Source organism: Haliaeetus albicilla, chromosome 7 (assembly GCF_947461875.1).
Source record: "Haliaeetus albicilla chromosome 7, bHalAlb1.1, whole genome shotgun sequence".
NCBI lineage: Eukaryota > Metazoa > Chordata > Aves > Accipitriformes > Accipitridae > Haliaeetus > Haliaeetus albicilla.
The window spans coordinates 1,626,597-1,652,828 of record NC_091489.1 but is presented as its reverse complement, the minus strand read 5'-3'; the positions used below and the strand labels follow the sequence as shown (position 1 = coordinate 1,652,828).

The 26,232-nt window shown below is 61.4% G+C and overlaps 2 protein-coding genes across 3 annotated transcripts; one reads left to right on the top strand and one right to left on the bottom strand.

Moving 5' to 3' along the window:
* Positions 1-647: 647 nt before the first annotated feature.
* On the top strand, positions 648-3,433 carry CSF3 (colony stimulating factor 3). Its single transcript, XM_069786374.1, has 5 exons — positions 648-797; positions 1,117-1,286; positions 1,719-1,826; positions 1,959-2,105; positions 2,300-3,433. The coding sequence occupies exons 1-5, from the start codon at positions 695-697 to the stop codon at positions 2,468-2,470; spliced, it is 699 nt and encodes a 232-aa protein (XP_069642475.1). The 5' UTR covers positions 648-694; the 3' UTR covers positions 2,471-3,433.
* Positions 3,434-6,119: 2,686 nt separating this feature from the next.
* On the bottom strand, positions 6,120-25,386 carry MED24 (mediator complex subunit 24). 2 transcript variants are annotated; one of them, XM_069786372.1, is made up of 26 exons: positions 25,288-25,386; positions 24,893-25,031; positions 22,397-22,479; positions 21,829-21,867; positions 20,289-20,362; positions 18,891-19,114; positions 18,201-18,312; positions 17,527-17,677; positions 17,171-17,284; positions 16,412-16,459; positions 16,121-16,203; positions 15,653-15,739; positions 15,209-15,320; positions 14,408-14,550; positions 13,524-13,561; positions 12,743-12,825; positions 11,297-11,475; positions 11,062-11,161; positions 10,513-10,688; positions 10,157-10,421; positions 9,767-9,948; positions 9,376-9,469; positions 8,904-9,003; positions 6,957-7,034; positions 6,639-6,787; positions 6,120-6,479 (listed from the first exon to the last, which is right to left on the bottom strand). In XM_069786372.1, the coding sequence occupies exons 2-26, from the start codon at positions 25,020-25,022 to the stop codon at positions 6,363-6,365; spliced, it is 2,961 nt and encodes a 986-aa protein (XP_069642473.1). In that variant the 5' UTR covers positions 25,023-25,031; positions 25,288-25,386; the 3' UTR covers positions 6,120-6,362. The 2 variants fall into 2 exon arrangements, with proteins under 2 accessions (XP_069642473.1, XP_069642474.1); XM_069786373.1 differs by lacking the exons at positions 22,397-22,479; positions 24,893-25,031; positions 25,288-25,386 and having other exon boundaries at positions 21,814-21,832.
* Positions 25,387-26,232: the final 846 nt, after the last annotated feature.

Below are 26,232 nucleotides of genomic sequence, written 5' to 3'. Positions count from 1 at the left end.
GGGGACAGCCCGTCGCCAGGGCGGGGGGGGGCATGGGGGCGTCAGGACCCCGATACGTCTGGGTGCTCGGTGCTGCACACGGGGATGGTGAGCACAGCCTGGCCCCATGACACCTAGCAGGGCAGGATCTGGCCCCAGGTGCTGAGCTGGGGTGCCACGGGCCCTGGACAGGTGCCTGGATGGGGTGTCACCTTGACCACCTCCAGCTGGTCCCACCACCGTGAAGGTCATGCCGCCGGTGCCCACCCTGATGCTGGGGTGAGGGGCTCGGGCAGCTGGCGGGGGAGATGTCCACACGCGGGCTGGGGATGGCAACGATCCCGGAGGGACGCCGGCTGTGAAAAGCCACCGTCCCCTTGCCCGGTCACCCACAAGTGACCCTGTGGCGCTGGGCACCTTCCAGCCCGGCTGGTGAGGCGGGAGCACTGCGAGCAGGTTAATGAGTCACCAAACCACCACCAGCACCGTTCCGGCACCCGTCCTGGTGCCAGAGCCGCGCTGGGCACCCGCTGCTGCACCAAAGGGCGCCGCTGCCCACCGGCCTCGGGAAAGCCCCGCAAGCAACGAGGTGTGGGCAGCGGCTGGGAGCACCCGGCTCCCAGGATTTGCATGTTGGTGATTAAGACAATGAGGCAATCATCACTGTTGCCACATCAGTGTGAATCCCCGGAGCCCGCTATAAATGCCCTGATCGATGAGGCCGCGCAGAACCGGGGCAGGAGCGAGCTGTGCTGGGCCGGGGCCGCGCTTGCAGAGAGGAGGAGACACCAAGCCGAACACCATGTGCTCCCTCACCCGTGAGTACCCGCAGCCCCAGCACCCACTTGCCCCGCAGCACCCATAAAACCCACTCTACCTGTAGCACCCACTGCACCCCAGCACCCGCTGCACCTGCACACCCACAGCCCGCTGCCCTGTGGTCCCAGTACCGTGGGGCTGGTGGGACGCAGGGAGCGCCCGGTCCCTCTTCCCTATTTTTGGGAGGTCCCTGCCCCTTCCCCAGGCTGTGCTGGTGCCTCCATCCCCGGGGAGCATCTGGTTGCTGAGCCCAGACCCCGGCGCTGGGTTGGGGACGGGGCTGTCCCCGCGACGGGCGCTGAGCCGCTGTCCCCGCAGGCATGCTGGCACTGCTGCTGGGCACGCTGCTGTGGGCGCCGTGGCGGACGCTGCACGGGGCACCGCTGGCCGAGCTCTCGGGAGACCATGGATTCCAGGTCTTCCTGCAGAAGAACCTCGAGTTCACCCGCAAGATCAAGGGGGACGTGGCCGCGCTGCAGCGCGTGGTGGTGAGTCCCGGGCACGGCGGAGGGGGGACGGTGGCCGTGGGTGCTGCAGGGTCACTGATAAGGTGACCTTGCCCTCCCTGGCCTTATCGGCACCGCGAGGCCGGGAGCCGGTGGTGTCCCCTGCGCCTCGGCCCCCCCGCTGCGCTGCTCAGGTCTGGGGCCCCGGCGGCACCCGCAGGGGCTGCGACCACACAGAGCCCCGCTGCTCCCTCGGGGACGTGTGGGGTCCTCCCTGGTGCCACACGGCGGCCGGGGCAGCTGTGCCGCACCGCGGTTTGCTCTTGTCCCATCCCCATCTCACCGGGCGGCAGGTCCACCCCATCCCCTCCATCCTCCTGGCTGGGCTCGGGGGGGGTCCCATATCCCAGGGATGGGGTGTTGGGGGGCGGCGGGGTCCTGCGGCCGCCCTGACCCCGTCCCTCTCGGCCGCAGTGCGACACTTTCCAGCTGTGCAAGGAGGAAGAGCTGCTGCTGGTGCGGCAGGACCTGGGCATCACACAGGCGCCGCTGGAGCAGTGCCACAGCCGCACCTTCCAGGCGGTGAGTGCTGGCAGCCCACCTCTGCCACGAGTCGGCCGGTCTCAGCCCCGACGGCTTCACTGCTGCTTGGGGCAGCCCGAAGCCCACCATGGCTGTGCCGAGCCCTGCTGACCACGCTGTGCCCACCCGCAGGAGGCCTGCTTCAGCCAGATCCGTGATGGGCTCCGCATCTACCACGGCTCCCTCGCCGCCGTCCGGGAACTGCTGCCCGGGCACACCGGGCTGGTGGAGACCCTGCAGCTGGATGCTGCCAACCTCTCTTCCAACATCCAGCAGCAGGTGAGGGGGGAACAGGGTGGGTCAGGGGGCCGGGGTGGGCATGCACAGGGTCTGCATCCCCAGGGAGATGGGGAGGGCACAGCAGGGACCCGGGGCTCTGCATCCCTGGGCTCGCACCAGCTCCGCAGGCACTGCCGGGATGCTGCCACGTTCCCGGTTCGGGAGCTGACGCCTCTGCTTCTACCCGGCTGCAGATGGAGGACCTGGGTCTGGCCACGGTGACGTACCCCACGGAAAGCCGGGGCCCCCTCCCCGCCTTGTCCTCCCACTTCCACCACCAGGTTGGCGGCTTCTTCGTCCTGGCCAACTTCCAGCGGTTCCTGGAGACGGCGTACCGGGCGCTGCGGCACCTCACCCGCCTCTGATGCCTGGCCCTGCACCACCACCGCACCCTATTTATTTATGTCCCAGCCTGAGTGACCTTCCCCAGGAGAGCCTGGCTTTTCTGCTTATTTAATATTTATCGCTATTTAATATTTATCTGGCTGGGGATGCTCCCCCGCCCCTCGGTCCCCGAGCAGGGCAGCCAGCCCTGCGGTGGCATCCGTGCACGGGTATCTGTGCGCAGCATCACCCTTGTTTAATATTTAAACAAAAGCGTATCTCTGCTACGAGGTTCGGGAGCTGGGCTGAGCCCCTGCAGCTGCCGCAGGCACCGCGTGTGCCTCGGTTTCCCCATGGCTCGCACAAGGCGCTGCGGGTACCCCTGCAGCGTCCCACCTGGCCAAGGGGAAACAGTCTTCATCTGTGGATGAAGATGCTTCAGAGCAGCATCTCCCTGCCTGGGCTGCAGCCTGCAGGGACAGATCTGACAGGTGTTATTTCTATTAGGCATAGTTACATTAATTCATATTTATTAGCCATTAGGTTAGAGGGAGGGAAGGGAGGACAAAGGTGCCATAGGGATGCAGCAGCCTCCCAGGATGAGGCTTTTCCAGGGGAGCCCTAGCACCTCTGGGGGGGCTGCATCTCCACTCTGCCAGCGCCCGTCCCCCTTCCCTGCTAAACTCAGTGTATTTATTGCAGTTTAACTTATTTGCACCCACCTCCTGGCCTGGGGGAGCAGCTCTGCACTGTCGCAGCGAGCGAGGCACGGCAGGACGCAGTCCTGTCCTCCCCAAGCCCGGCACAGCCCCCCAGTCTCGTGGCTGTGCCGACAGCTCCCACCGGCCCACGCAGGCGTATTTGCGTACTGGAAATTTCACAGCCCGCCCCGGCAGGGGCTCTCAAGCGGTGTGTTTTGTACTGTATTTATTGCTGCAGCTGGGTGAGCCCCAGAGAAATACATGCTATTTTTTTATATGCAATAAAAATGGAAATAAACTCTATTTTTGCTCCAGAATCTGGGCTGTCTGCCTTTCCTGCTGTCTCCTGCCTGTGTGCGGGGAACGCTGGGTGGCCGGGGCGTGGGGACACTGGGACAGAGAGACGGGGCACAGGGGAACGGGCTCATTCAGGGCCGACCTGTGGTTGCTGGCATTGGCTCAGCGGTGCGAAGCCCCAGTGGAAGCCAGCACCCCTTGCCCCTGCAATGTGGCACAAGCCCTCCAAGGGTTAGGAAGGAACCGGGGGGGGGAGGCGGGTGTGGCTGCCTGGGGGTGGCAGCTTCCTCCCACACCCAGCAGCACCACTTGGGCAAGAGCCGATTCCTAGAAAGCACCAGAGCCTGCCTGCGCCGGCACTGCCAAGCCGAGGGCGGATGCCCCGGGGAGCAACCCTGGCACCAGCACCATGCTGGGACCCACAGGCAGCTGGTGTGGGGGCCTCACCCCCACCCTGGCAGCGCAGACCATCCCTGCGCCATGCAGGGAGTGCCGGGAGGGCGAACACAGGTGTAATGAGCGCTCAGGGCTCTGCAGCAGCGAAGCCAACCCGGTCCTGGGGTTGGTGGCAGTGGTGGTGGGGTGGCTGGCCATCCCTTTTTTGCTGCTGCCGCAAGGCGAATCTGCCCCAGAGCTGCCCAGGTTGGTGCCTGGAGCCCTCCTGGAGCCGCCACGATGGGACGGGACTTCCAGCAGTGAGAAAGGCAAGGTGGATGGACAAACGATGTGCCCAAGTGAAGTTGGCACAGCCAGGAGACCTAAGCCTCTCCCCTCACCGCCATCCCCAGCCGGCCCACAGCCTCTCCCCACTCCCCCATAGGTGTTCGGCCACTGTGGGCTGGCCCTGTGCTCCTAGGCTTGCACCAGACCCATTTCCTCCCACTGGTCCCGTGGTTGCAGCCTGCGACTGCCGGCATCCCCGCACCGCGCTCAGCACGGCCACAGCGGAGACGGAGTCAAGCTCTGGTGGGTGCCAGGAGGTCCCTGTTCCTGCTTTCCCCCAATTTCCCAGCCCTGGATAGGGGCAGGCACGAGGTCGGAGCCCCACTACCACCCGCAGCCCCGTCCTGGACCATCACCATCATCCTGCTACGGGGAAGCTGCTGCCTACGCTTGTTTGGCTGCACACCCTGTCTGCAGCGGCTCCCAGGAGAGCAACCAGCGAGAGCAATCGCTCCTTCCTCCCCCGGCTTATCAGAGTTTACAGGAAACCCCTTCTCCTGCTCCAGCCCTTTCCTGGAAGGTGAAGCACTGGGCACCAATGCCGAGCGCGGTGCTGCCGGCGGCAAATATTGACAAAGCTAGGAAGGCCAAGAGCACCAGGTCCTGGTCTTTGCTCTGAGCTAACGGTAAAGAGCCGCCCCTGGGCGAGCAGGCACTGTCACCGGCCCAGGGCAGAGGTGCCCGGGCAGGTCGGTGCCAGCTCAGCACAGGACTCATGCCCGAGTCAGGCCCGGTGATGAGCAGCACCAGCCGTGGCACAGTGTGGGCACCAAGCCCTCCAGCAGGCCAGCCCTCGCCCTACTTACCCTTCTCCCCATGTCCCACCCCGGTGCGTGCGGCAGCTCCGCTAGCCGCTCCACCCAGCCCTGCGACCCGCTTTCTGTATGCCCTCGTACCCGGGGCCGGTGAGTGCCAGCCTGCTGCCAGCTCAGGGCCAAACTCACAGGAGGCAGCGGGATGGGGCAGGATGCTCAGTTGTGCGACGGCCAAAGACCAGCCATCACCCACCGCCACCCCACGCGCAACAAAGCTCCTCTGCTGACAGCATCAGGGTCTCTCTCTCTAGCAAAGCCCATCAGCAAAGAGCTGAGATCATCCCGGGGAGCACGCAGGGGTCAGGCAGGCCCTGAGTCACCATCCAGCTGCCTTTTCCCCAGCCAGCATTGACCCAAACCCTGTGGCACTGCTCCGGGGCCTCCCTGCACCGCCTCACCCCCTCCACCACCAAAGCACTTTCTTCAGAGCCCCCAAAACAGGGGCCGTGAACCCCGCTAATGCCGAGGGGGGCAGAAGTCACATCCCTGGGGCTCAGAGCTGAGGCACCCCAAGGGGAAGGCTGGTGCCTGGCTACCCCAGGCACTGCTTCCCCCTTTCTCATGAGTCAAGCAGAAAACATAAATGAAAGGAGCGGAGGCGAAGCTGTCCTGGCCCTGCCACCCCCTCAGGGTCGGGGTTTCGTGACAGTTACAGGCAGATTCACCGCCAAAGCAGCTGACTGGGTGCCAGGACAGCCCCGCGGAGGAGCCTCTCCCAGCACAAGGCTGGCGTGGTGCTGGCAAGGCTGCAGTTACTCACTGGCCGCTGGGTGCCGTGCTCAAAGCCGGGGACGCGGGGTGAACTCATGCTCACGTGGAGGAATTTCCAACAAGAATTTGCTTGCAGCTTACAGCGTGGCAGGAAAGCATCTCCGCTCCACCCAGCTGCACATCTGCAGTTGGCCGGCCGCAGGCACCCGCTCCCCAAGTGGAGCATCACAGGCAGCCCACCAGTCTCCTGGGCTTCTCTGGGGTCAGGGCAGGCAGGTTAGGGACAGAGCGAGTGTGATTTTCCTCCCCTGGCCAGTGCAGGTCTTAGCCACTTGCTCTCCCATCACACCCACCATCAAGCTTGCCCTGAGATGAGGGTTTTGGGAAGCCCCAGGGCCCTGGGCTGCAGTCAGGAAATGAAACAGAAATGAAGCAAAGCCTGGTTCTACAAAATGACTGAATTAATTATACAAAAAAAGCAGGGGGTTTGTATCAGTCTCTGAAAGCCCATCATGAGGCAGCAAGGGGATGTCTCTGGGAGGCCAAATGCAGAGGAAAGCAGCCCCCGGGCAGGGCCAGGCCGAGCCCGCGGTGACAGAGAGCTTGTCCCAGCATCCAGGTTCTCATGGATTTCCCAGCAGCTGGCTGGCAGCCCTCTCCTGCACAGCAGAAGGGAGGTGCCACACTCACAGCGCAGCGATGGCCTTGGCAGCAACACGACGGCCCAGGGGCAGGCTGAGATCCGTGATGGCCAGGACAATTTTGGGACTGGACATGGTGGACACTTTCACCAGCTCCGAAACCTACCCGGAGAGAGAAGAAACACAGCTGACTCACGACAGCGCTGGAGACATGAGAGCCGGACAGCAGGACTCCCCCGGACGTGCCTGTCTGACCCATGAGACCAGCGTCACAGAGCACCCTGCAGCCACGGAGAAGGATGTCACGGCCATGGGACTCACCATGGTGAAGGGCATGAACTGGAGGATGCTGCCGCGGCTGCCCTGCTCCAGGCAGTCCACGCACTCCTCCATGAACCACTGGACAAACTGGGTGTGGGTGCCAGCCGTCTTGGCCCCCAGGATGGAAGAGATAAGCAGGAAGAGGTTTGCTGTGGAGACAGGGAAACATCAAAAGCCACGCCAGTTCAGGGAGGCTGGGGGTGGTCCAAGCCTCCTGCAAAGGGGACAGGTCCCCACCAGTGTCGGAATGGCTGGATCCAACCTCATGGCCAGGCCTCACCACTGGGTACCCCCACTGGAATCCAGCCCCACCATTACCTAGCACCCTGTTCAGCGGGTCCCTCATGCTGACGGTGTGAAGCTGGGAGGCAGAGAGCGAGCTGCTCATCGAGCGATCTGTTGGGGAGGAGAACACACATCAGGCTGGGAGGAGGCTGGAACAGCCTCTTGGCCCCCTTGGCCATGCCAACATGCCCACCCTGGCCAGCTCTGGCCATTCGAGCTCAGCCAGCCCTTGGCCTCGAGGAGGGGCTTTGCCATGAGCCACCCCATTGAGTGGGAGAGGTTTGGACCACGGTCCTTGGCACCCTCCATACCCAAATGAGCACAGACTTTGCTGCTCAGGCACACCAGAGACACACAGCAGGCATACAGTCTCTGCCTCAGTCACCATCCCTCTCTGCCAGAGTGCAGGCAGCCCTGACAGGCAGCTCAGGCCCACACATGCCCCAGGCATGACAAAGCACAGCAGCCCGGGGAGGTCTCCGCATGCTGCCGTTGCTGCTCTTGGAGTGTGACACTTCGCTCTTGCACAAGCCAGATTTATTCCGAGTCTGACAAAGTTTAATGACCTCTCCAAAGGGTAAGCATGAGTGAGACCGTGAGTGCGCATCCCTGCTACTCCCTGTTCGGTTTTAATTGCAGCAGTGACTCGTCCCTGACGCTCCGCAAGGGCACGAGCAATGTAATGCAATGTCACGATCAGGAGAGAAGAATAGCGCTCTGCCAAGGCAAAGCGACACACATGCTACACATCCTGTGCACGCTGCCTGCAGCACAGCCGGCTGGGAGGAGCGAGCCAGATGTTCAACAGCTGCACAGCAGCACTCAAATCTCACTCTCAGGGTACAATTTAGTTACCAGAGCTGAGGCATGTCCAACAGACTAGCAGCAAATCTTGGGACAGACCAAGGGGATTTATCTGACCCAAACTGTGAAGCGCTGCTGGGTGCTCCTGCTGGAGAGGAACTGGGCCATCTCCGGTCCAACTGGACAGGAATCCCCTGGGAATGCTCTTGTGCAGACCCCATAGTACACAGCTACTGTCAAAATCAGCAGGAACCACCTTGTGCCACTCTGAGGATGCTCACCAAAAAAGAAAGCCCTCCCACACTTTTCTCATGGAATCACATGAGTTACATGGCTGCTGCAGGAAGCAGCATTTCCACATCACTGCAGCAAACAGCCCAAAAAAGTCCTGAATGTCACTGGAAAGAGATGGAACTGCCTCAGAAGTTAAAAAAAGATAGTGAAATAAAGGGAAAACCCCATATTTCAACAGTAATGAAACCAACAAAAACCACAGGTTGATGGATGTGTTGAGAACTAATAAAGAGTAGCTTAGGATAAGAGCGTGAGGAGAAACAATGACCAAAGAACATCCTGACTCACTGTCCAGGAGTCCAGACAACATACGTGGGAGCCATGACAGCACCCTGTCATGCCAGGACGGCACGGACACCCCCCAGCATGTCCTGCTGGAGCTGTTGCAACCCGCGGCACTGCGCTGCGGGGACACAGAGACGTGACTGTAGGGACTCATCAGCTCCTCTTGCTGCCTTGTTAACAACAGTGGAATTTCAAGATTTAGCCACAGACATCAGGAACGTCACCTCCTGCCACTGTTGCTGCAGCACATCAGCTCTTCAGTCCCACGCAGACTGGCTGGGGGTGACAAGGCTCTAACAAAACCTCCCTGAGCCCCTCGTGTGTGATGCACTGGGTTGGGTGGCAACGTCACGGAGGGAACGTGTAACCTCATCGCCTTTCCTAAGCTGTTCTGATCAGATAAATAAAGAGCTTGATCTTTTCTAAGTGCCAAAGCTCCAGGGTAATTCCACAAAACACACTCGAGCGTTCTAAATCTTCACCTGGTCAGCTCGGGAAGAGAAGTGGTTTTGTGCTAATACATATTTCACACCCAGAAATGAGCAGTGAGGCAGGACCATGCCTTCCCCAGGAGCCACCCTCCCCACCTGCACTTACTGGGGCTGGAGAGGATGTTGGCGTCCTCCTCATTGGAGCTCAGCAGGCGCATGAGCTTGGAGGGCTGTGTGTCATCCAGTGGGAACAGGCTGGTGTAATCCTGGGGGGGCAGAGGGGGTTCAGCCTCACCAGCCTCTCTCCGTGGGGGGATCCTGGCCACCCTTCCTGGTGCTGATGACCCACCCCGCGCTCTGCACAGCCCCATAGCCCAGGACTATGATCTCTGTTCACCCAGGGCATCTCAGCCTGGGCCAACCACATACCGACCATCTCATTACAGCCCCCCGTCCCCAGAAAAGAGAAGGGAAAACCCCATATTTTAAGGTCAAAGGACCTCAGACAGCCCAGAGAACCTGAGCAGGGAGTCTGGTCTCAGCTACCAACTCCTCCTTCCACTATCACCTCCCACAGACGCTGCCTGCTCTTGCGCACAGAGAGCCTCCAAACAAACCCTGCTCCACATCAGACACACCTCAATATCCTCCCGGTGCCTCTTCTTCTGCCTGGCGGATGCCTGGCCCTTGTTGTGGGAGGAGTAGGAGCTCAGGGCACACCAGACAGAGAGCCTGGGGACAAAGCAGGGACACTGCGAGGTACTGCCAGCCCACCTGAGTGACAGTGCACGAGCAAGGGAAGACAGCAGAGCCCACAGCATGCGCTGGGACAGGACATAACCAATCCCTCCTCGGTGAGAGGCAGCAGGGAATGGGGCCAAGGACACCAGCATATCTGCTCCTGTCGGCACTGTGCCAGGGTCAGAGTAGGAACCAGGCAGCTGGGACCCCCGTCCCAGCACAGAGTATCTCCCCATCTCCACTAACAGACCCATCCGCCCCCAAGGAGATGGTGCCCGTGGGTCTTACTTGGCCAGGGCCTTTCCCGGCGGGTCCATGAGTGTGTGCCACTTGGAGGAGTCCGTGAGCAGGTTGGGCAGAATGTGGCCCAGCAGGGTCAGTGTCAGCTGCTGCATGTCCAGGCAGAAGATGGCATAGAGCAGCTCCACAGCTCGCAGCGTGTGCTCCTTCCGCGTCTCCTTCAGCAGCTCCTGTGAGGTGGAGGGCAGGGCTGAGGTAGGCATGGGCACGGCTGGGCCTGCCCCGCTCACCTCCAGCGCCCAGGACTGTCACAGCAGCTGGCCCAGCCACAGCCAAGACTCCTGGGCACTAAGAGCACAGGCTAGACCCAGAAGTCCTGGGCTCGACACCCAGCCATGACACCGGGGGTCACAGCCACCTCCCTGCTCCACCCCGTACCTTGACCAGGTTGTTGCAGAACCAGTAGACGCCCCCCATGTGCAGCAGGGTGTCGAAGATGTGGATGGAGCGGCTGTCGACCCAGCCCTTCTCCAGCACCTTGGTGAACACGCTCGTCAGCACCTCCTTGATGGGCTTCTTGGGGGGCAGCAGGTTCCAGTAGGGTATGGTGTCCATGCCCGTGGAGGGGAACTTGATCTGCGTGGCTGTCTGCTGCAGGACGTCCGCACACATGTGCTCCAGGATGGAGCTCATGATCACCACGCTGTGGTGGAGAGACACAGGGTCACGCAGGCCCTGGGAAGTGGGAAGTGGAAGGCAGGAGACGGCACAGTGCCTGGTGCACTGGAGCTCACCGCTCATTGTAGAACTGCAGCGTGTTCTCGCCGTGCAGGGGGGTGGCCAGCTGCCGGATCATCTGCAGGGACTTCTCTCGCTCATCCAAGCCCAGCATGCGGACATGGGCCACCAGCCAGGCCACTGCACACACTGCCATGCTGCACACCTTCCCCTTGATGTTGTCTGTGATTTTCTAGGAGAGAAATTGGGAGCGAAGGTGGATGAGCACAGATGTGTGGATGCACAGGCTTTACCTCTTCATCGCCTCCCAGGGCTGTGGGCCCCAACTGAAGGGTCCAAGCCCTTCTCCCCTCCACGGGGTGAACCTACCCCTGCCAGCCCCACTGCCACCAACAGGGCGGTTGGGGGCAGCATCAAGGGGCTGGAGCCAAGTCAGTTCCCTACCCAAGTCATGAAGGAGCCAGCAAGCTCTGCAGTGGCTGCAAGAGCATTCAGGGCAGAAGGACAGGGGACCCCTGCCCTGCTCAAGCCTTAGCCCCTCCTCAGGACACAGCATAGCGCCGGTGCCCCTGCTCTGCCCCACACCATCCCCCTGCCAGGCCCACCTGGATCGACTCAAAAGTGAGGACGCTATTCTCCCAGGCATTGAGGATCTCCAGGATGGCGGCTGAGATGCTCAGACATGCCTCATGCCACTTCATCTGCCTGCCAGGGAAGAGAGAGGCAGGGGAGGTTCAGGCACATGGTCAGAGTGGCCACGGGGCCAGGGAAAATGGGGTGGGTGCTTCCACCCTGGTCTACCCTGGCCTGGCAGGGTGGGCGTGCAGGTTGAGCTCTTACACCAGCTTCATCTCGGAGGAGTTGTTGAGGAGGGCGACCAGGGACTCCACCTTGGTGGAGTCGGGGCGGAAGCAGGGGTGGTCAGGGTTGAGAATCTTCCCCTCCTCCGGCATGCAGGTCAGCATCCAGGTCTCGAAGAAGGGCACCTCGCCTGCCGGGCTCAACTCCGACAGGATCACCTGGAAGGGAACCGACACAGAGTCTGCCACGCGGTCTGCATTCTGCAGGGATCCTGCTGGGGACCCCCACCCTGGGGGGGACTCCTGCCCTGGGGAGCTCATGGCCAGGGGAACAGCGCCGCCCTGTGGCAGGCACTGGTCAGCTCCCAGTAAGGCACTGGTTTCCAGCCTGTGGGCTGTGGTCTTCCCCCCTCTACCAGAGGACTTCCCCGGGGGACCGCGGCCCATCTCCACGCAGCGTTCCAACGGCTTCCCTCGGGAAGGTGCCAGGACAGGACCAGTCCCGAGGGGCTGCGAGCATGGCTGGGGGGGGTCACCATGTCCTGCCCAGAAAGGGCCACTGGTCCCCCCGCCCACCGAGCTGGGCTCAGGGTCCCCAGCGCTGGGGCCGGCTGGCCCACGGCTCCACAGGGTCGGGGCACACAGCCCAGCTGGCAGCCAGCTGGGAGGGCTCCCGGGGGGGGACACGAGCTGGGAATCCCATACGCTGCTTCCTCCCTTCAGCCCACCATCACCCAAGGGACACTATTTTTGTCAAAAAAGTTTTGCACATCTGTTCAGCAGCAGCTGGTCAGGAAAGTCGCTCTGGGCCGGACTAGGGGAATGAGACCTCATCAGACAGCCCCGGGCACGTCCGCTCCAAGCTGCCTCCAGCCAGGACTCCCCCTCCCCGCTCCCCAGGGCCGGCCAGGCAGGATCCCTCCCGCTCGCCTTTTGCTCCCTCTCCATGTTCCCGGTGTTCCGGTATCATTTTGCCTCCCAACACACACAGATGTCGAAACCTGGAAAATTTTCATGCAACCAAATTGCTGTTTCCTGAGTGGGGCTGCAAGTTCCTCCTCTCATAGGGGAGGGCTGATGCTCAGCCTGGCTGCATGCCCCCCCCCAGCCAGCGCCAAACCAGAGGGGCAACGATGGGAAAAGCCCAGTGAGATCAGAGCCAGTCCGGAGAGGGTGCGGAGGTGGCGTTCCCACCGATACCACGGTACCATTAAAGGCAACACAACCAAAGCCCTCAGGAAGGCTGCAGCCACCCCTGCTCCATTGCCTGGCACCGACAGACCCTGCAGGGACAGATTTCTACCTGCACCAGGTGAAAGGCACTGGGTGCTTTACCCCACGCAGCAGGGCAGCTGCGGGGACGGTGGCGGTGGCAGGCTGGCCGCCAGAGGAGGGTGGCAGGCTGGCCGCTAGAGGAGGCTGGCAGGCTGCAGCACACCGGCTGCGCTTGCAAGGTCAGAGCCCCAGCCCCTCAGAGGACGCTTACCTCCGAGCCGTAGGTCTGGGCCACATGGCACAGCATGAGGAAAGAGATGTCGAAGAGCAGGGCACGAACCGGGGCTGATTTGGCTGAGGGAGCAGAAACAAAGACCTTGGTGATCTCCAGCCTTGGCACAAGGAGGGAGGCAGGAGCCCTGTGAGCTTGGGGGCCGGGACCCTGCTTCCTCCAAGCTGCTTTTTTAACCCCCAAGTGCTTGTGTGCAAACGAGGGCTCCAGGGGATGTGCCAAGTGGCTCCCTCCACCCCGTCTGCCCCTGCTTGAGTCCCCAGAGCGGCTTTGGCCTCCCCTTTGACAGCCCCAGCCCACCCCCAGGCTCCCACCACGCCATGGAAGGTCAGAGCACTCAGCAAATTTCATCACACGCAAATGCAGTCAGAGTCCTTATCTCAGGCTCTGTGCTGACACATCACCCCTTCCAGGGAGGGAACCGGGACAGGGCCGGCCCCAAGGGGCCCTGCGGGCTGGGCTGGGGAGAAGGAGCTCTTCCCCTGCAAGCAGGGAACACCCCACATTTGGGATGGACATGCATGTGCCACGCGTGAGGGCAGCGGGTCCCCGGGAGCCCAGTTCCCTGCTGGCACCCAGCCACGTGCCCCTGTGCCGGGCTCCCTGCCAGCAGCCCCCAGCCGGGCCCAGCACAGCTCGGCTCGCTCTGGCGCCACAGCCAGTCCCAGCTTAATCCAGCCAGGCCCCACAGCGTCCCAGCACGTGGCGGCGGGGGGAGCGCAGCTCGAACCACCCCACACACGGATGCGCACGCACTTACAGCCTTCTCCAGTGATGTGCTTCGTGAATTCATTCAGCCTAGAGGGGGCAGAGAGAGCCGCAGTGAAGCATTACCATCGCATGAAACAGGCCTCTTCCCATCCCCAAGACAGGCGGGGGGCTGCCCCTGCCTGCAGACCCCTTCCCGCACCCCATCCCAGCACCCAGCTCTGTGTGCTGCATGGAGGAATAGGGTGGGCAGGGACTGAAGCGGAGCCCAGCTCCGTAGACACCCTCTGGCACAGCAGGGACAAGCCGCCTCCTCCCTTTGCCTCTGCTCCCCTGCAGCAAAACAGGTCCAGCAACGCTGCTTTTCCCCACACCCACTCGGCCCAGCATTTGAGTGCGTCCTCTCACCAGAGCCGGCTCTGCCCGGCTGCGTGGGGATTTCTAAGCACAGCCCTCTCCATACCGCAGCGGCACGAACCCCCAAACAGAGCGAGCACAGCAGGGCCATGCACCCCGCCGGGCTGGCGTGGTTCAAGCTGCCTCAGGCCTCCCTGCTCGAGGAAGCCCGTCACACAGCCCCACGCGTGCTGGTGCATCTGCTTTAACCAGGACACAGGCATCTGGGGACCGAAGGTGCACACACAGCAAGCGCCCTGGATCCAAGGCTGTGCCAGTGCTTTCAGTTCTCTTAATACCCTTAAACCAAACCGACTTTGATTCTCTGTCCTGTTCACGCAGAAGCAAAGGAGATGGGGTGCTGTAGGGTGCAGTCTCCCTGAGATCCCAACCCTCCCCAGGGCTCTGCTGGATCCAGTGCTGCACAGACACTGGGCCAGAGGCACATCCAGCCCTGTCTGGGGGAGAGCTTGAGGGGGCTGCCCGCTCACCCCAGTCCCACTGTTCACCAGGGACAGTGTCATCCAGGTGGACACTCACTTGATGAACTTCCGAGCAAAGGATTTCAGCTTGCCGGTCGCTGCTGCTGCTGCCAGCAGTAAGTCCAGGCTCTTCCCAGACAGCATGTGACCCAAGACCCCCAGCAAACCCTCGGGGGACTTGGAGTGATCCGCATCCATGGTCTACAAAAAAAATACAGGAAAGAGAAGTCACGGGGAATGTGTGCTACAGAGCAGCAGTAAAACTCCGGCTGTGGGAGCAAAATTGACTGGCTGCCAGAGCTGTCCCGTGAGGCCTCGATGAGCAGAGACCCACAGGGCTCGGCAGGGTGGGGATGGAGCCCTCTGTGCCCCAGGCACCATAGGGCACAGTGCAGGGGAGAGCTGCAGCAGACTGGGGCAGCACAACCAGCAGCAAAACCTCCTCTCGCACTTAGCAGCAGCGAGGCAACCAGAGTGACGCAGGGACAGGGACTTGGGGACAGTGGGGGGAGGATGACCGATGGGGGAGGGGGGGGGAGTCCCCAGGGAACAGAGGAGATGCAGGCAGGGAAGCGGCTAGGAGCAGGACAGGCAGAGCTGGCTGGGCTCAGGCTGCTGGCACTGACAACAATGTGCTGTCTGACGGCTCCTCTGGCTTTCCTGGGAAGGAGGAGGGGAAGTCCTGGTCTCCACGGCAGAGCGGCAAGGCTGGGAGTGATTCCTTCATTCCTCCACCCCAGTGCAGGGGGAGATCAGGCACCTCCCAACCACCCCGGCTGCCTGGTGAGACCAGTGCTGCTGGAAACAGGCTCTGGAGCCGAGACCAGCCTGCCCAGCATGGATGCAGGAGGGGACTCACCTTCAGGATGTTGGTGACAGTCGGCTCGGCCCTCAGGATGAGCCCCGGGTTTGGCTGGATGTTGGCATTCTCTGCTGATTTCAAGCGTGGAGCGTGTTCTCTGTCCGCCGTCCTGGGGGATCCGCAAAGAAAAGCCAGTGAGCAGGAATTCATCACCCTGCCTCACTCCTCCCCACGCTCAGCCACCTCCCACCGACCTCCACCATCAGCACCCCTGAGGGAAGGCCACCACCTCAGGCCACGACCAGCTGCCACTCTGAGAGGACTTTGACTGTACTCAGCCTGTCACTGAAAGCAAAGCCTCGTCCCTCCAGGCCACAGTGTCCCAGCTACAGTACAGCCAGCGGCATCACAGCTGGTCCTTTATGCTCCCCCCTCAAGAAGGACAGCAAGAAAAGGTGCTCCAACCCCACTTGGTTATCCAGACTTTTGAGGGGCCTGTACCGTTTGGCAACCAGGTTGGTCATGTTGGCCTCCGAAAGCAGCCCTTGCTTGCTGCACTCCTGCAGGAGTAGACTCGTGCAGTCGCAGCTGGAAGAGAGAGGAGAGCGCTAGCCTGAGGGACAGCATTCCCGCTGCCCCAGGCAGAGCCACAGGGCAGGGGGACTCCTGGGTTGCCCTCTTGGCCCTACTCCCACCCCTCTGAGGATGCTGCAGGGCCAAAAGCAGCTCCAGATATCACACAGCATCACTAACACGTGAATCAGCTGCCAGACACTCACTGCCTTGCTCATTTGGCAGCTTCAGGTCCCCAGGAAGAAGGAATTGGATCAGGAACTAAAAAAGCCTTGCCAGGAGCTGCCCCAGCACCCCGTATCACAGCTCCCAACAGAGAGGACAGGTTGATTGTGGCATGGACTGGCCACAGGCTCATAATGCTGCAGGTCAGCCCCGGACATGGTGAGCACTCACTTGCATCGCTGATCTGCTTTGTCAAGCAGAGGCGTCAGCTTCAGCAGGAATTCGAAGGCACAGTTCACGTCCTCAGTGAAGTCCTGCCATGCACAAAGCCAAGCACTCAGCTCGGAGCGCTGCTGACACAAGCCCACCTTCCCCTCCCATGCCACCTTGTGCGTTAGAGGAAGCGTTTTGGGACATAGACCGTTTCCTACTACAGCTCCCCCCACGCAGCTCTGGCCAGGCACCAGCACCATCACGACAAACACAGCTCACTTGGGCACACAATGACAGCCCTCAACTCACCTTCTCCCCTTGGGGATACTTCTTGAGTTTAACCAGGACCTGGGGGATCTGAAAGACACAGGGCATGGATGTGACCGATCAAGGCAGACCCCATTGCACAGTCAGGACCTCCCAGCCACACAGGCAGCAGGGGCCCATGCGAAACACGCCTGCAAGCAGCTGCTTTCCCAGCCCAGGGACAGGAGCCATCTCTGGAGCAGCCTGTGCACCCAGGGGACTTTGTGCCCCTGTGTCCCCTCTGCAGGGCCCTTCTACCATCACAGGGAGCCACAGGGCGCCACAGGGCATGGCCACCTCTTGACAGCCAGGCAGGGAACTAAGGCTGCAAAGAAGCCCAGCACAGGCCAGAGCATGCATCAGGCCTGAAATCAGACGCAGATCCCTTTTGTCTGGTACAAAGAAGGGAGGTGAAGCAGACTGCTCCAGGGCTGCCCACCGCTGAGCTGTGGGAGCGTAAGCCCCAAGGCTGCTGTAGCATCCTTCAAAGGCCACAATTTCCCCCAGGGAAACATCTCAGGAAAGCCACTCTGCAAAACAAAGTGGTGCTGGGCTGAAAAGTGGCCCTGGACAGCAAAGCTGATGCTCAGTGGGTTGCAGGAGGGCTGCCGCAGGCTCAGCCAGGGCGTGGGAGGACCTCGAGGGGCACGCTGCAGGAGAGGAGAGCTAATTGCTCTGCCAGGGTTCAGCACTCAGCAGGGGAAAAGGCAGCAGCAGGCTCAGAGTTCGGAGCACTGCGCTCACAGCGGGGCTGGGCCATACCTTCAGGAAGGTGAAGGCTGTCCACTTCAGCTCCTCTGTGCCCTCCGGGGACTCGATGAGGCCCACAAAACAGGCCTTCCAGATCTCCAGCACGAAGAGCGGGGAGGGGATGCGCTGCAGGGCACACAGACAAAACCCTCCAGTGCTGGAAAGGCAATAAAGCACCTCCCCCAACCTCAGCCCAACCCTGAACCCCCTGCAAAGGTGTTGATGGGCTCACGCTGCTCCCTGCAGCTGCGCCCATACCCTTGGACCAGGATCAGCACAGGGAGGTACACAGCACAGAGCTGCAGCGAGGCCCTGGTCCCACAGCCCCAGGCCACCCTGAGCAGGAGAACAAGATGCCACTTCTGTACCTGCATCCTCTTCACCATCATCAGCTGCTCTACCAGCGGCTGGGTCTCTCCCGTGAGGTTCATGGTGCCCTCCAGCAGCACCACAGCATGCACAGTGGGGAAGCCAGTCTTGTTCAGCTGCTCGGAGTGGACCGAGAGCATGGTGGGGATACTGGGTGGGAGACAACAGCACAGGGTCACTGGAGCCTTGCAGGGACGTATCCTTGCTCCTCCTGTCCCATCCTCCTTTCCCGGCCAAGCCCTTCACCTTTGCTGTCCTGCATCTCTCTGGTGCATGACAGCCTGTAGCTCCTGTGCCCTGCAGAGGAGCCCCTGGGCACAGCCAAACCCCCATGCCACAGCCTGGGCCCTGGGAGCAGCTCCAAGGGAATCCAGAGCAGGGACAGCAGCTCTGGTGTGGCCAGAGCAGCTGAGAGATGGCAAGGGTCCCCAGGGTCACCAGAGGAGCAACCCCTGGGTAAGACTCCTTCACAGCAAGTCATCACTAGCCCTGTCCCCTCTCCTACACCAGGGCCTCTCACCAGCCCCAGCCCACTGCTGGTGCAGGGGTCCATGCTGGGAAGGGACAGGAGAGCAGGGAGCAAGCTTGGAGGGAGGCAGGAGGCTCTCAGCCCCAAGAGCAGGACTTAGATCCATTTTACCCTGAGCCCGTGGAGACAGCAACACAAAGCTACCTCTTGATGAGGGAGACACAGTCGTCAGCCTGGCTTCGCAGCGGGGAGTTGCTGAGGCTGTTCAGGTTCTCCCCCAGCTTGATGAGGGACTGCTCCACAGTGCTCCAGGAGGCTGGGGAAGGAAGGCAGGCGTTCAGTGGTGGGGACAGTGACATGCTGAGAAGCTTGGCTGGCTCCAAGGCCCATGGCAGCACAGAGGGCCTGCCAAGGCTGGGGGTCCCTGCCAGGCCCCACGGTGAGCACAATTTGGTGCACCTCTGCGAACCCAAGCCGAGGGCCTGTGTGCCACCCAGCAGCTCCTGCTTCAGGCTCAGCCTGGCACGGCCTCTTGGCCAGATGCAGGCACCAACCGAAGGTGCAGGGCTGTGCCAGGCACACTGGCGGAGCACAGGGCCCGCCACGCGCCCAGGAACAGCTCACGCAGCCTTCACATTAATTCTGCTCTTCTTCCAAGGGCAGCATGGAGGGGAGGGGGCAGAGGGTGGCACGGAGCCAGGGAGGAGACAGTTACAGCAACAGGGCTGGAAGACGGATGGGCTTGGAGCTGCAGGGACAATGCGGCAGGAGCCAGGCAGGGGGAAGGGAGAGGTGGCAATGACATCTCCCCAGGGCCAGCAGCGACTAGGAGGAAGCCCTGGCAGCAGCCACAGGCAGAGCATGCCACAGGGCAGGGCAGGGGCAGCAACATACACGTCTCCTCCAGCTTGGCGATGTGGATCAGGGCGCGGTTCTTGGTGCTGCTGAGCATCTTCTCCAGCCGCTCCAGACACATCTTCAGCTGGCTCTCAGCTGCTGCCTGCTCCAGCGTTTCCTTCACCTTCTCGGTGTAGAAGGCCGCGCAGCGCAGGAGCCAGTTGAGGGCACTCATCAGCGCCCGGCAGAGGCCAATGCACTCCTCTGCTTTGCCGTGGCAGCTGGGAAGGGGAGAGAAACAGGACCGTGCTCACCGTGGGCTGGCGTTCTGCCCCCAGGGAAACTGAGGCACAGAAACAGGGTGGGCTGCGGAATCCAAACCCACGTCCTGTGCTCCCAGCCTAGCCTGCTCGCTGGCTCCCAGCTCCTCTGCCACAGATCCCAACCTGCTCAGCCTGTGAGCATCCCTGCTGTGCCAGGGGAAATAAAGTCTCCCCAGTGCAGCCTCCTCTCTGGCCACTCTACTACAAGGAAAGTTTCCAAGCCTCTAATCAAATTATCTTGCTAAGAGAAGCTCAGCATTGATCAATGTGCTGCGAGAGGTGAACGCTTTCCCCTCCTGATGCACAAATCATTGGGGCCAGAAGTTTTGATCAAATTAAGCAGAGGATCAGATTAGGCAGGGACTGGATTAAGTGGCCAGCTCTGCAGTTGGCCAGCAACAGCTCCTTGTCAACATCTGTGACTGATGCATATTCATTGCTGCTGCTTCATTTCATGTAATTGAAGAGCTGCTACCTTCAGCCTTCCTCCTCCTCCCACTGCCCCCCACCGCATGCTTTCTGCTCTGGCCTCCCAGAAGAGGCTGTCAGGGGTTAACAGGAAGATTTCTGAGCTTTCTAAAAAAGTTTTTGTGGCCTGAATTGTCTGGACTCCCCTGGGTCCTGCAACACCAGCGGAAGAGCACGAAGCAAAACAAGGCAGCTGCCTGGAGCGTCTAGGGCAGCACAGGCAGGACTGTGAGCACTGGCAGACAGGGACACGTGAACAGGGTCCTGGGAAGCTGCAGAGGCCACATGAGAGAAAGGAAATGCTCTGAGGGGACAGATGCCCTCAGGCCAGAGGGCTTACGCCCACCCCCATCTACCTGACCTGGGCAGGAATATCATAGCAGAGACATTTATCCCAGAATACATGGGTTTCTTGCAGCTTCCCACAAAGCTGGTGGGGTTTTGGACTCCCTCTGCTCTCCCCATGCTGGGACTCGCATGGCAGCCCAGCCCAGGGCAGCCAGAGGGGGACAGCAATTCGGGAACAGACACAGAGCTGGAGGGGGAACCTGGCTCTCTCTGCCAGGGTGAGTACCCCGGGCTCAGCCAGGCCGTACCGGCTCCCATTACTGCCCATAGTACAGCCTGGGGCTGAGGTGGCAGGGCTAGAAGGGCCACACCATACCTGAGGCGGTCACAGAACATGTCCATGATCTCCAAGAGTGACTGGACACACAGGTCCCGGGAGAAGTCATCAAACTAGAGCAGGGGAAGAAGGAGGGATTTCAGATGGGGGCTGCCAAGCTCCAGCAGCTCTGAAAACAAACTCAACCCCTTCCTTCAGGAGCTGGGCCGGGCACTGCTGGCCACAGGATGCTCGCCCTGGCAGCTGCCCAGCAGCCACTCAAATGAGAACTAGGTCAGGGCTGTCCAACGGCTGGGTCATGCCCTCCCGGGGTTGCGGGAGGCAACCGGGCCACGGCAGCGGGGACGAGGCTGGGTTTTCTCGGCAGCCTCCCCGAGACGGCAGCGGGGGCCTGAGCTCCGCTCCCCGCCGGCTGCTTTGACGCGGCGGTGGCTCAGCGCCAGCCCGCGTGCCCACCCCCGGCTCGGCGGGGCTGGCAGCGCACACCAACAGCCCGGCTGGCCGCAGGGCCGGGAGGGCGGTGGGCAGCAGAAGCGCGGCCCCCCGCGTCCTCACAGAGCAGATGGGGCCGCCCCGCAGGGCCGGAGCTAGCCTGCAGGTCTGCTCTCAGCCCACGCTGATCTGAAGGAGGAAGCCTCGGCTGTCAAGGTCAGCTCTCTGCCCGCCCTGCCGGAACGGGCAGCGACGCACAACCAGGGGAACGGCAACAAGCCTGCGCCGTTTGGAGCAGACCTGCCGCTGTGCTCGGTGTCAGCCGGCCGTACGCTGGCTCTGCCCTCCCCTGGGAGCATGCCCACCACCCCAGATCGGTGCTGAGCCCCGCTGGAGGGGTCCCCACCGTTGCCGGGGCTTTGCAGCACATTTACGGCAGAGCTCCGAGCTCAGCCTGCGGCACCTCAAAACGACGCCAGCATCGCGTGGCTACCAGCGCCTTTCTCCTCCCGTCCCCCAGTTACAAGGAGGCAGGAGGAGAGAAATTATTCTCCCTTATATTATTCTTCCTTCAGATCAGAGGTCGCCCTGACAAGGCTAGTGCCCAGGGAAGGTGGGGGGCCTGACGCAGCCTGCAAGGGGCTACTGCTCCCCACGAAGCGGCCAAGGGGATGCCGAGCACCCACGGGAAGCCAGCAGGGCGGGCAGCCACAGCCGCGTTGACTCGGGTGCTGGCAGCCCTCCCTCGTGAACAGCGCTGCTTTTCCATCGCCAGCTCTGGATCCCCACGGTGCTGCCAGCGCCGCCGGCCACAGAGGGATGTGGTTTCCGGCAGCTGGGGCGTGGTTTACATGCAGGGCGCTGCGGGGCAGGAGCCTGCCAGGCCCCACACGACGGAGGGACGAGGCTTTCACACCCGCAGCCGTCCCCAAAACCAGAGTGGGACCTGCCAGGTGTGGCGGCAGCCTGTCCCCAGCGGGACACAGAAGGACTTGGGCGCTAATCTGCACTGTCTGACCGCTGCTGACTCAGCAGAGGATGTCATTTTCCACTTGACCTATATTTGGTGGGAGTTGTGGGGAGGGAAATGGATACGTGGCTCATAGCTAAAGAGAAAAACCTCAGACAGCACCTGTCAGAGCCATACCTTGCTGATGGCCGTCAGGACCGTGGAATAAGACACCATCTACGAACAAAACACAAAACCAAAACAAACCCGGTGCAGCGGCGTGTTAGCGGGTGATGTTTGCCAGTGCGGTGCTCGTTGCTGAGGAACAGCAAGGTCAGGGCACGGCCTCGCTGCCTGTCACCACAGACAGGGCTGGGGCGCTGACCCGGCACAAATCCAAACAGACATTTTTAGGTGATCGCTGATTTGTTTCACACAAACTTTAGGCAATATTAAATGCCGTGTTAAGAAAGTGCAGAGCTTACAGCAAGCGCAGAGGCTCTCAGAGGGCAAGGATTTCCACCCTGCATGCAGCCAGGCAATGGGCAGAGGCTATTTAGAGAAACATCCCTGCCTCGGGCACGCGCTGAGCCCTCCACCGCCTGCCCAAGCCCAGGGGAGGCACAGATGGGAGATTCAGGGTGTCTGCCCACCACCGACCCCGCACCCCGGTTTCTTTGCCCACCTGCTAACTGGGGCTGCAAGGCAACACCCAGAAGCGTCTGCAGCACGAGGCAGGGAGGCAGCATGCGGGAGGTGTCATTACCTGGGAGCTGATAGCGTATTTCAGGTAGGACAAGATAAGTGGGTTCGGTGATGGCCCAATCATCGCCTGCTCCAGAAGAGCCTCTGCAAGCAAAGGAGAGGGGCCAGGAGGTCCCAGTTCAGCACGTACACAGTGTGGGGACACACAGACACACGCACGCTCTGCCCTCATCCCACAGGAAAGGTGGCAAGGACAAATTGTGCTAACCACAGTGACTCTGCACCGCTCTTCCCTGAAATTAACTGAATCCCACAACTTTCTAATCCCCAACAGCAAAAGCCAGTAAATAATTCAGGCAGTGCAAGCAGCCTCCTGCTAACTCAGCTCTCCCCGGGCACCCTGGCCCTGAAACAGCGCCTGCTGCTCTCCAAACACGTTCCCCTTCCTCCCACGTCCTGCCCAGGAGGCTCTCGCATCCTCTGCCGAGTGACTTTTGCTCTGGCACCTGGGGCTGAACTCCAGGCAGACAGTCCCTTTCAGCTGGGACCAGCCCTGCATGTCTGGCCCTTCCTGCCGCCGGCTGCCTGCCAGCACTGGCCCGTGGATGCTGGAGGGGCTCTACCCGTCCTATCTGCTCAGTCAAGCCTTTAATTGACCATTTGAACTATGGCAGAGCACAGGAACCACCTCCCGAAAGCAGGCCCCGGGCTGCAGCACGGGCTGTAAGTAGGTCAAAGCACCCAGATGCAAGAGGGGGCAGCAGCCGTTTGGGAAGTCGTCGCCCCAAAGACAAGGAGGAGCAGCAGCCGTCGCCGGATCCCGACCGCGGGAGCAGGAGACTCCCTGGGTCTTACTCAAAGGCTGAGACCTTGGCCAAAAGCATCTCAGCTCGAGGACAGAAGGCTAATGGCAGCCTTCCCCTCCCCATCTAATCAGGGAGTGTCAACACGAGCCAGCCACATGCTGTTACCCACTGCAGACGTGTCAGCATAGATTTGCTGGGCACCGCCGTGATCCTGGCAGCTCGTGCCAGCTTTTCCTCCTTTGTAGTTTAAATCTGAAAGGCACGAGCTTGGGAAAGGACAGCTCTAGGGCTGTGGTGAGGGAGGCAGCAGTTGTTACAGCCATCGGGGCCTCAGGAACAGCCTCCCTGTGTGCCCACAACACTCCGTGCTGCCCAGGACAGTGTCAGCAGCATCCTCCTTTTTAAGTTCCCTTTTGCAGCTGGGAAAAAGGAACCTGGCTCCCTTCCCCTCCTTGCAGAGGGCCTGCCTTCCAATGAAGCCCGGGCTAACAAGCCTTTCCCTGGATAAGAGTTGGCCAGGAGAAACCTGTTTCTACAGAAATCATAGGTACCCCACTTTTGGGGGTTACGCAGATGGGCCCGTGCTAAACACCCCATGGGTCTCGCTGCCCCAGTGAGAGCAGAGCACAAGCCGGTCCCACCAGGCCGGGAACAGGCACCGGGGAGCCCCGGGGACCAGCTGGCTGGCAGCAGGGCCAGCCCTCAAGCCAGCCACCCCCCACATCCCCCAGCGCTGCGCTCGCAGCCCCTGCTCCCCCGGCTGTGCCAGCTCCACCGAGCAAATCTGTCACCCCACTGCCACAGCCAGGCCCCACAGCTCCAGCTCAGCTCCTCCAGCCCCACAAGTCCATGTGCTGACCCCACCACAGGCCGCAGTGGGAGGGGGACAAACCTGGCCTGAGGAGCTCAGCTGTGAGGACATAGTTTGACAAAACCCACCATCACAGGCCAGATGCTGACAGAAAAATCACTGGTAGGACGGAGAGAGGAAAAAAAGACCCACCAGGGAAAGATTCCCCCCTCAGTGGGGTGAGGAGCCTGTGCCAGGGCTATTCCCCTTTAAATCCCCTGGTGCAGCAATTCTCAAGCAGCACTGTTTATTTATCCAGGGCTTGCAAACAAGCGCTTGCTGCACAGTTTAAAAAAAACCTAGCAACAAGTTTCTATAATTGGCATAAAAGCCTGGCAAATCTTTAAACCATGGAGCTCAGCAGGTACCAGCGTTTGGCAGGATTTGTGTCAAATGCCCTTGAATAGGGACGGGAAAAAAAATCCTAATAACCGGGGGTGGGAAGCAGCCTTCGGAGCAGCACCTGGCTCCTTTGCAGCACTTCTCACTCCCTTGGCTAGACACACTGATGAGGCAGACGGGGTCAATATCTCCTCTCAGCAAGGGAAACTGAGGCAGGTAGCGGGAACCTGTGTGCAGCCGGGTGGTGAGCGGTGTGGGGACGGAGAGGAGCAATCACGGTGCTCTGCGCCAGCAGCGTTTCAGCACGTCTCGCTGCAGCCAGCGGTGATCCCAGCCCTGCCTGGGTGTCCCACCAGGCCAACCCTCCACCATCGGCTGAGCTTTAGGCCAGCTTAACCATGGGTCCATCTCTGGGCCGAGCAATGGGACCACCCTGGGCAGCACCGGAGCAAGTAGCCCCAAAACAGAAAGCCCCATCCACCCCAATCCTGCACCCCTGCTCTGCCTCCCAACCCACTTCCATCCCCCGTGGCTCCCCCAGCCCCAAGTCCCCCCGGACCTGCCAAGTTGAGGATGTCCCAGGTGGCTCCACGGGGAAAGAACCGCTTCATATTTATGGCCCACTGATAGTCGCTCCATCGCTCCTTCCAGGCCTGCAGGATGGCCTGCTTCAGGTTCACCACCTTCATGGCCGCGCTCTGTGAAAGGAGAGTGTCAGGGCAAGGCTGACAGGCTTTTTGCGGGGGGGGGGGGGGGGGTTTCTGACAAACACACACACTCCCCCCGGGGGAAAGGCTGGGGGACAGCAGGTGAGCGAGGCCTACTGACTCCTGAGGGGAAGGGGAGGCCGCGGACGGGGCCTAGTACCCCCATGGGGCGGGAGGGGGAAGCTCCGGGGCCGGCCACCGCACCTCCGGTCGGCCCCGGCGCTCCCCCCCCTCGGCCGCCCCTCACCTTCCCCCGGTACCGCGGCGACCAGCAAACGCTTCCCTCAGCGCCTGGGCACCGCCATGGTGGGACCCGCCATCAAACCGGGCGCTGATTGGACGACGGTGGGGCGCGGCGGGGCGCGGGGGCTGCTGGGAGTTGTAGTTCAGAAAGGGAGGGAGAGGTGCGAGCAGGGTGCGTGCAAAGGCGTGGGGGTGCAAATGGATGGGGGTGTAAAGGCGGGGGGGTGCAAGCACTGGGGGTGCAAATGGGTGGGGGTGCAAGCGCGGGGCGTGCAAAGGTGTGGGGGTGCAAGTGGAAAGGGGTGCAAATGGATAGGGGTGCAAATGTGTGGGCGTGCAAAGGTGTGGGTGTGCAAATGGATGGAGTGCAAAGGCATGGGTGTGCAAAGGCGTGGGCGTGCAAAGGCATGGGCGTGCAAGCATGGGGCGTGAAAAGGTGTGGGGGTGCAAGTGAACGGGGGTGCAAGTGGGTGGAGTGCAAAGGCATGGGTGTGCAAAGGCATGGACGTGCAAGCATAGGGCGTGCAAAGGTGAGGGGGATGCAAATGGATGGGGGTGCAAACGCATGGGTGTGCAAGCACAGTGTGTGCAAAGGTGCAGGGGTGCAACGGTGTGGGTGTGCAAATGGATGAGGGTGCAAACATGGGATGCGCAAAGATGCAAAATGGGGTGCCAACACAGGGTTCCGAGCACGGAAGTGTGCAGCTGTGAGTGTGCAAATGTGCGTGCCCACACAGGAATGTGCATGTGTGCAGATGGGGTTGTGCATGCTTGTGTCTGAGTGCATGCACGGATGCACGCATGTGTATGCGCACGCACACGTGTAAGTGCAGGTGTGCATACAGGCACGTGTGTGTGCGAGCACGGGAGTGTGCAAACATGGGTGTGCAGACGTGGGTGTGCACATGGGAATGGGCATGCCTGCAGGCGCGTGCGTGCGCACATACGT

What these genes read in the sequence shown, in the direction of transcription:
- MED24 (XM_069786372.1), bottom strand. Translation starts at nt 25,022, where the DNA reads ATGAAGGTGGTGAACCTGAAGCAGGCCATCCTGCAGGCCTGGAAGGAG. An exon ending in TTTGCTCGGAAGTTCATCAA is followed by an intron (nt 13,562 to 14,407) that starts GTGAGTGTCCAC and finishes TGCCCCCTCTAG; the next exon opens with GCTGAATGAATTCACGAAGC. An exon ending in CCGGGAAAGGCCCTGGCCAA is followed by an intron (nt 9,470 to 9,766) that starts GTAAGACCCACG and finishes CTTTGTCCCCAG; the next exon opens with GCTCTCTGTCTGGTGTGCCC.
- CSF3 (XM_069786374.1), top strand. Translation starts at nt 695, where the DNA reads ATGAGGCCGCGCAGAACCGGGGCAGGAGCGAGCTGTGCTGGGCCGGGG. An exon ending in CCGCGCTGCAGCGCGTGGTG is followed by an intron (nt 1,287 to 1,718) that starts GTGAGTCCCGGG and finishes TCTCGGCCGCAG; the next exon opens with TGCGACACTTTCCAGCTGTG. An exon ending in ACAGCCGCACCTTCCAGGCG is followed by an intron (nt 1,827 to 1,958) that starts GTGAGTGCTGGC and finishes GCCCACCCGCAG; the next exon opens with GAGGCCTGCTTCAGCCAGAT.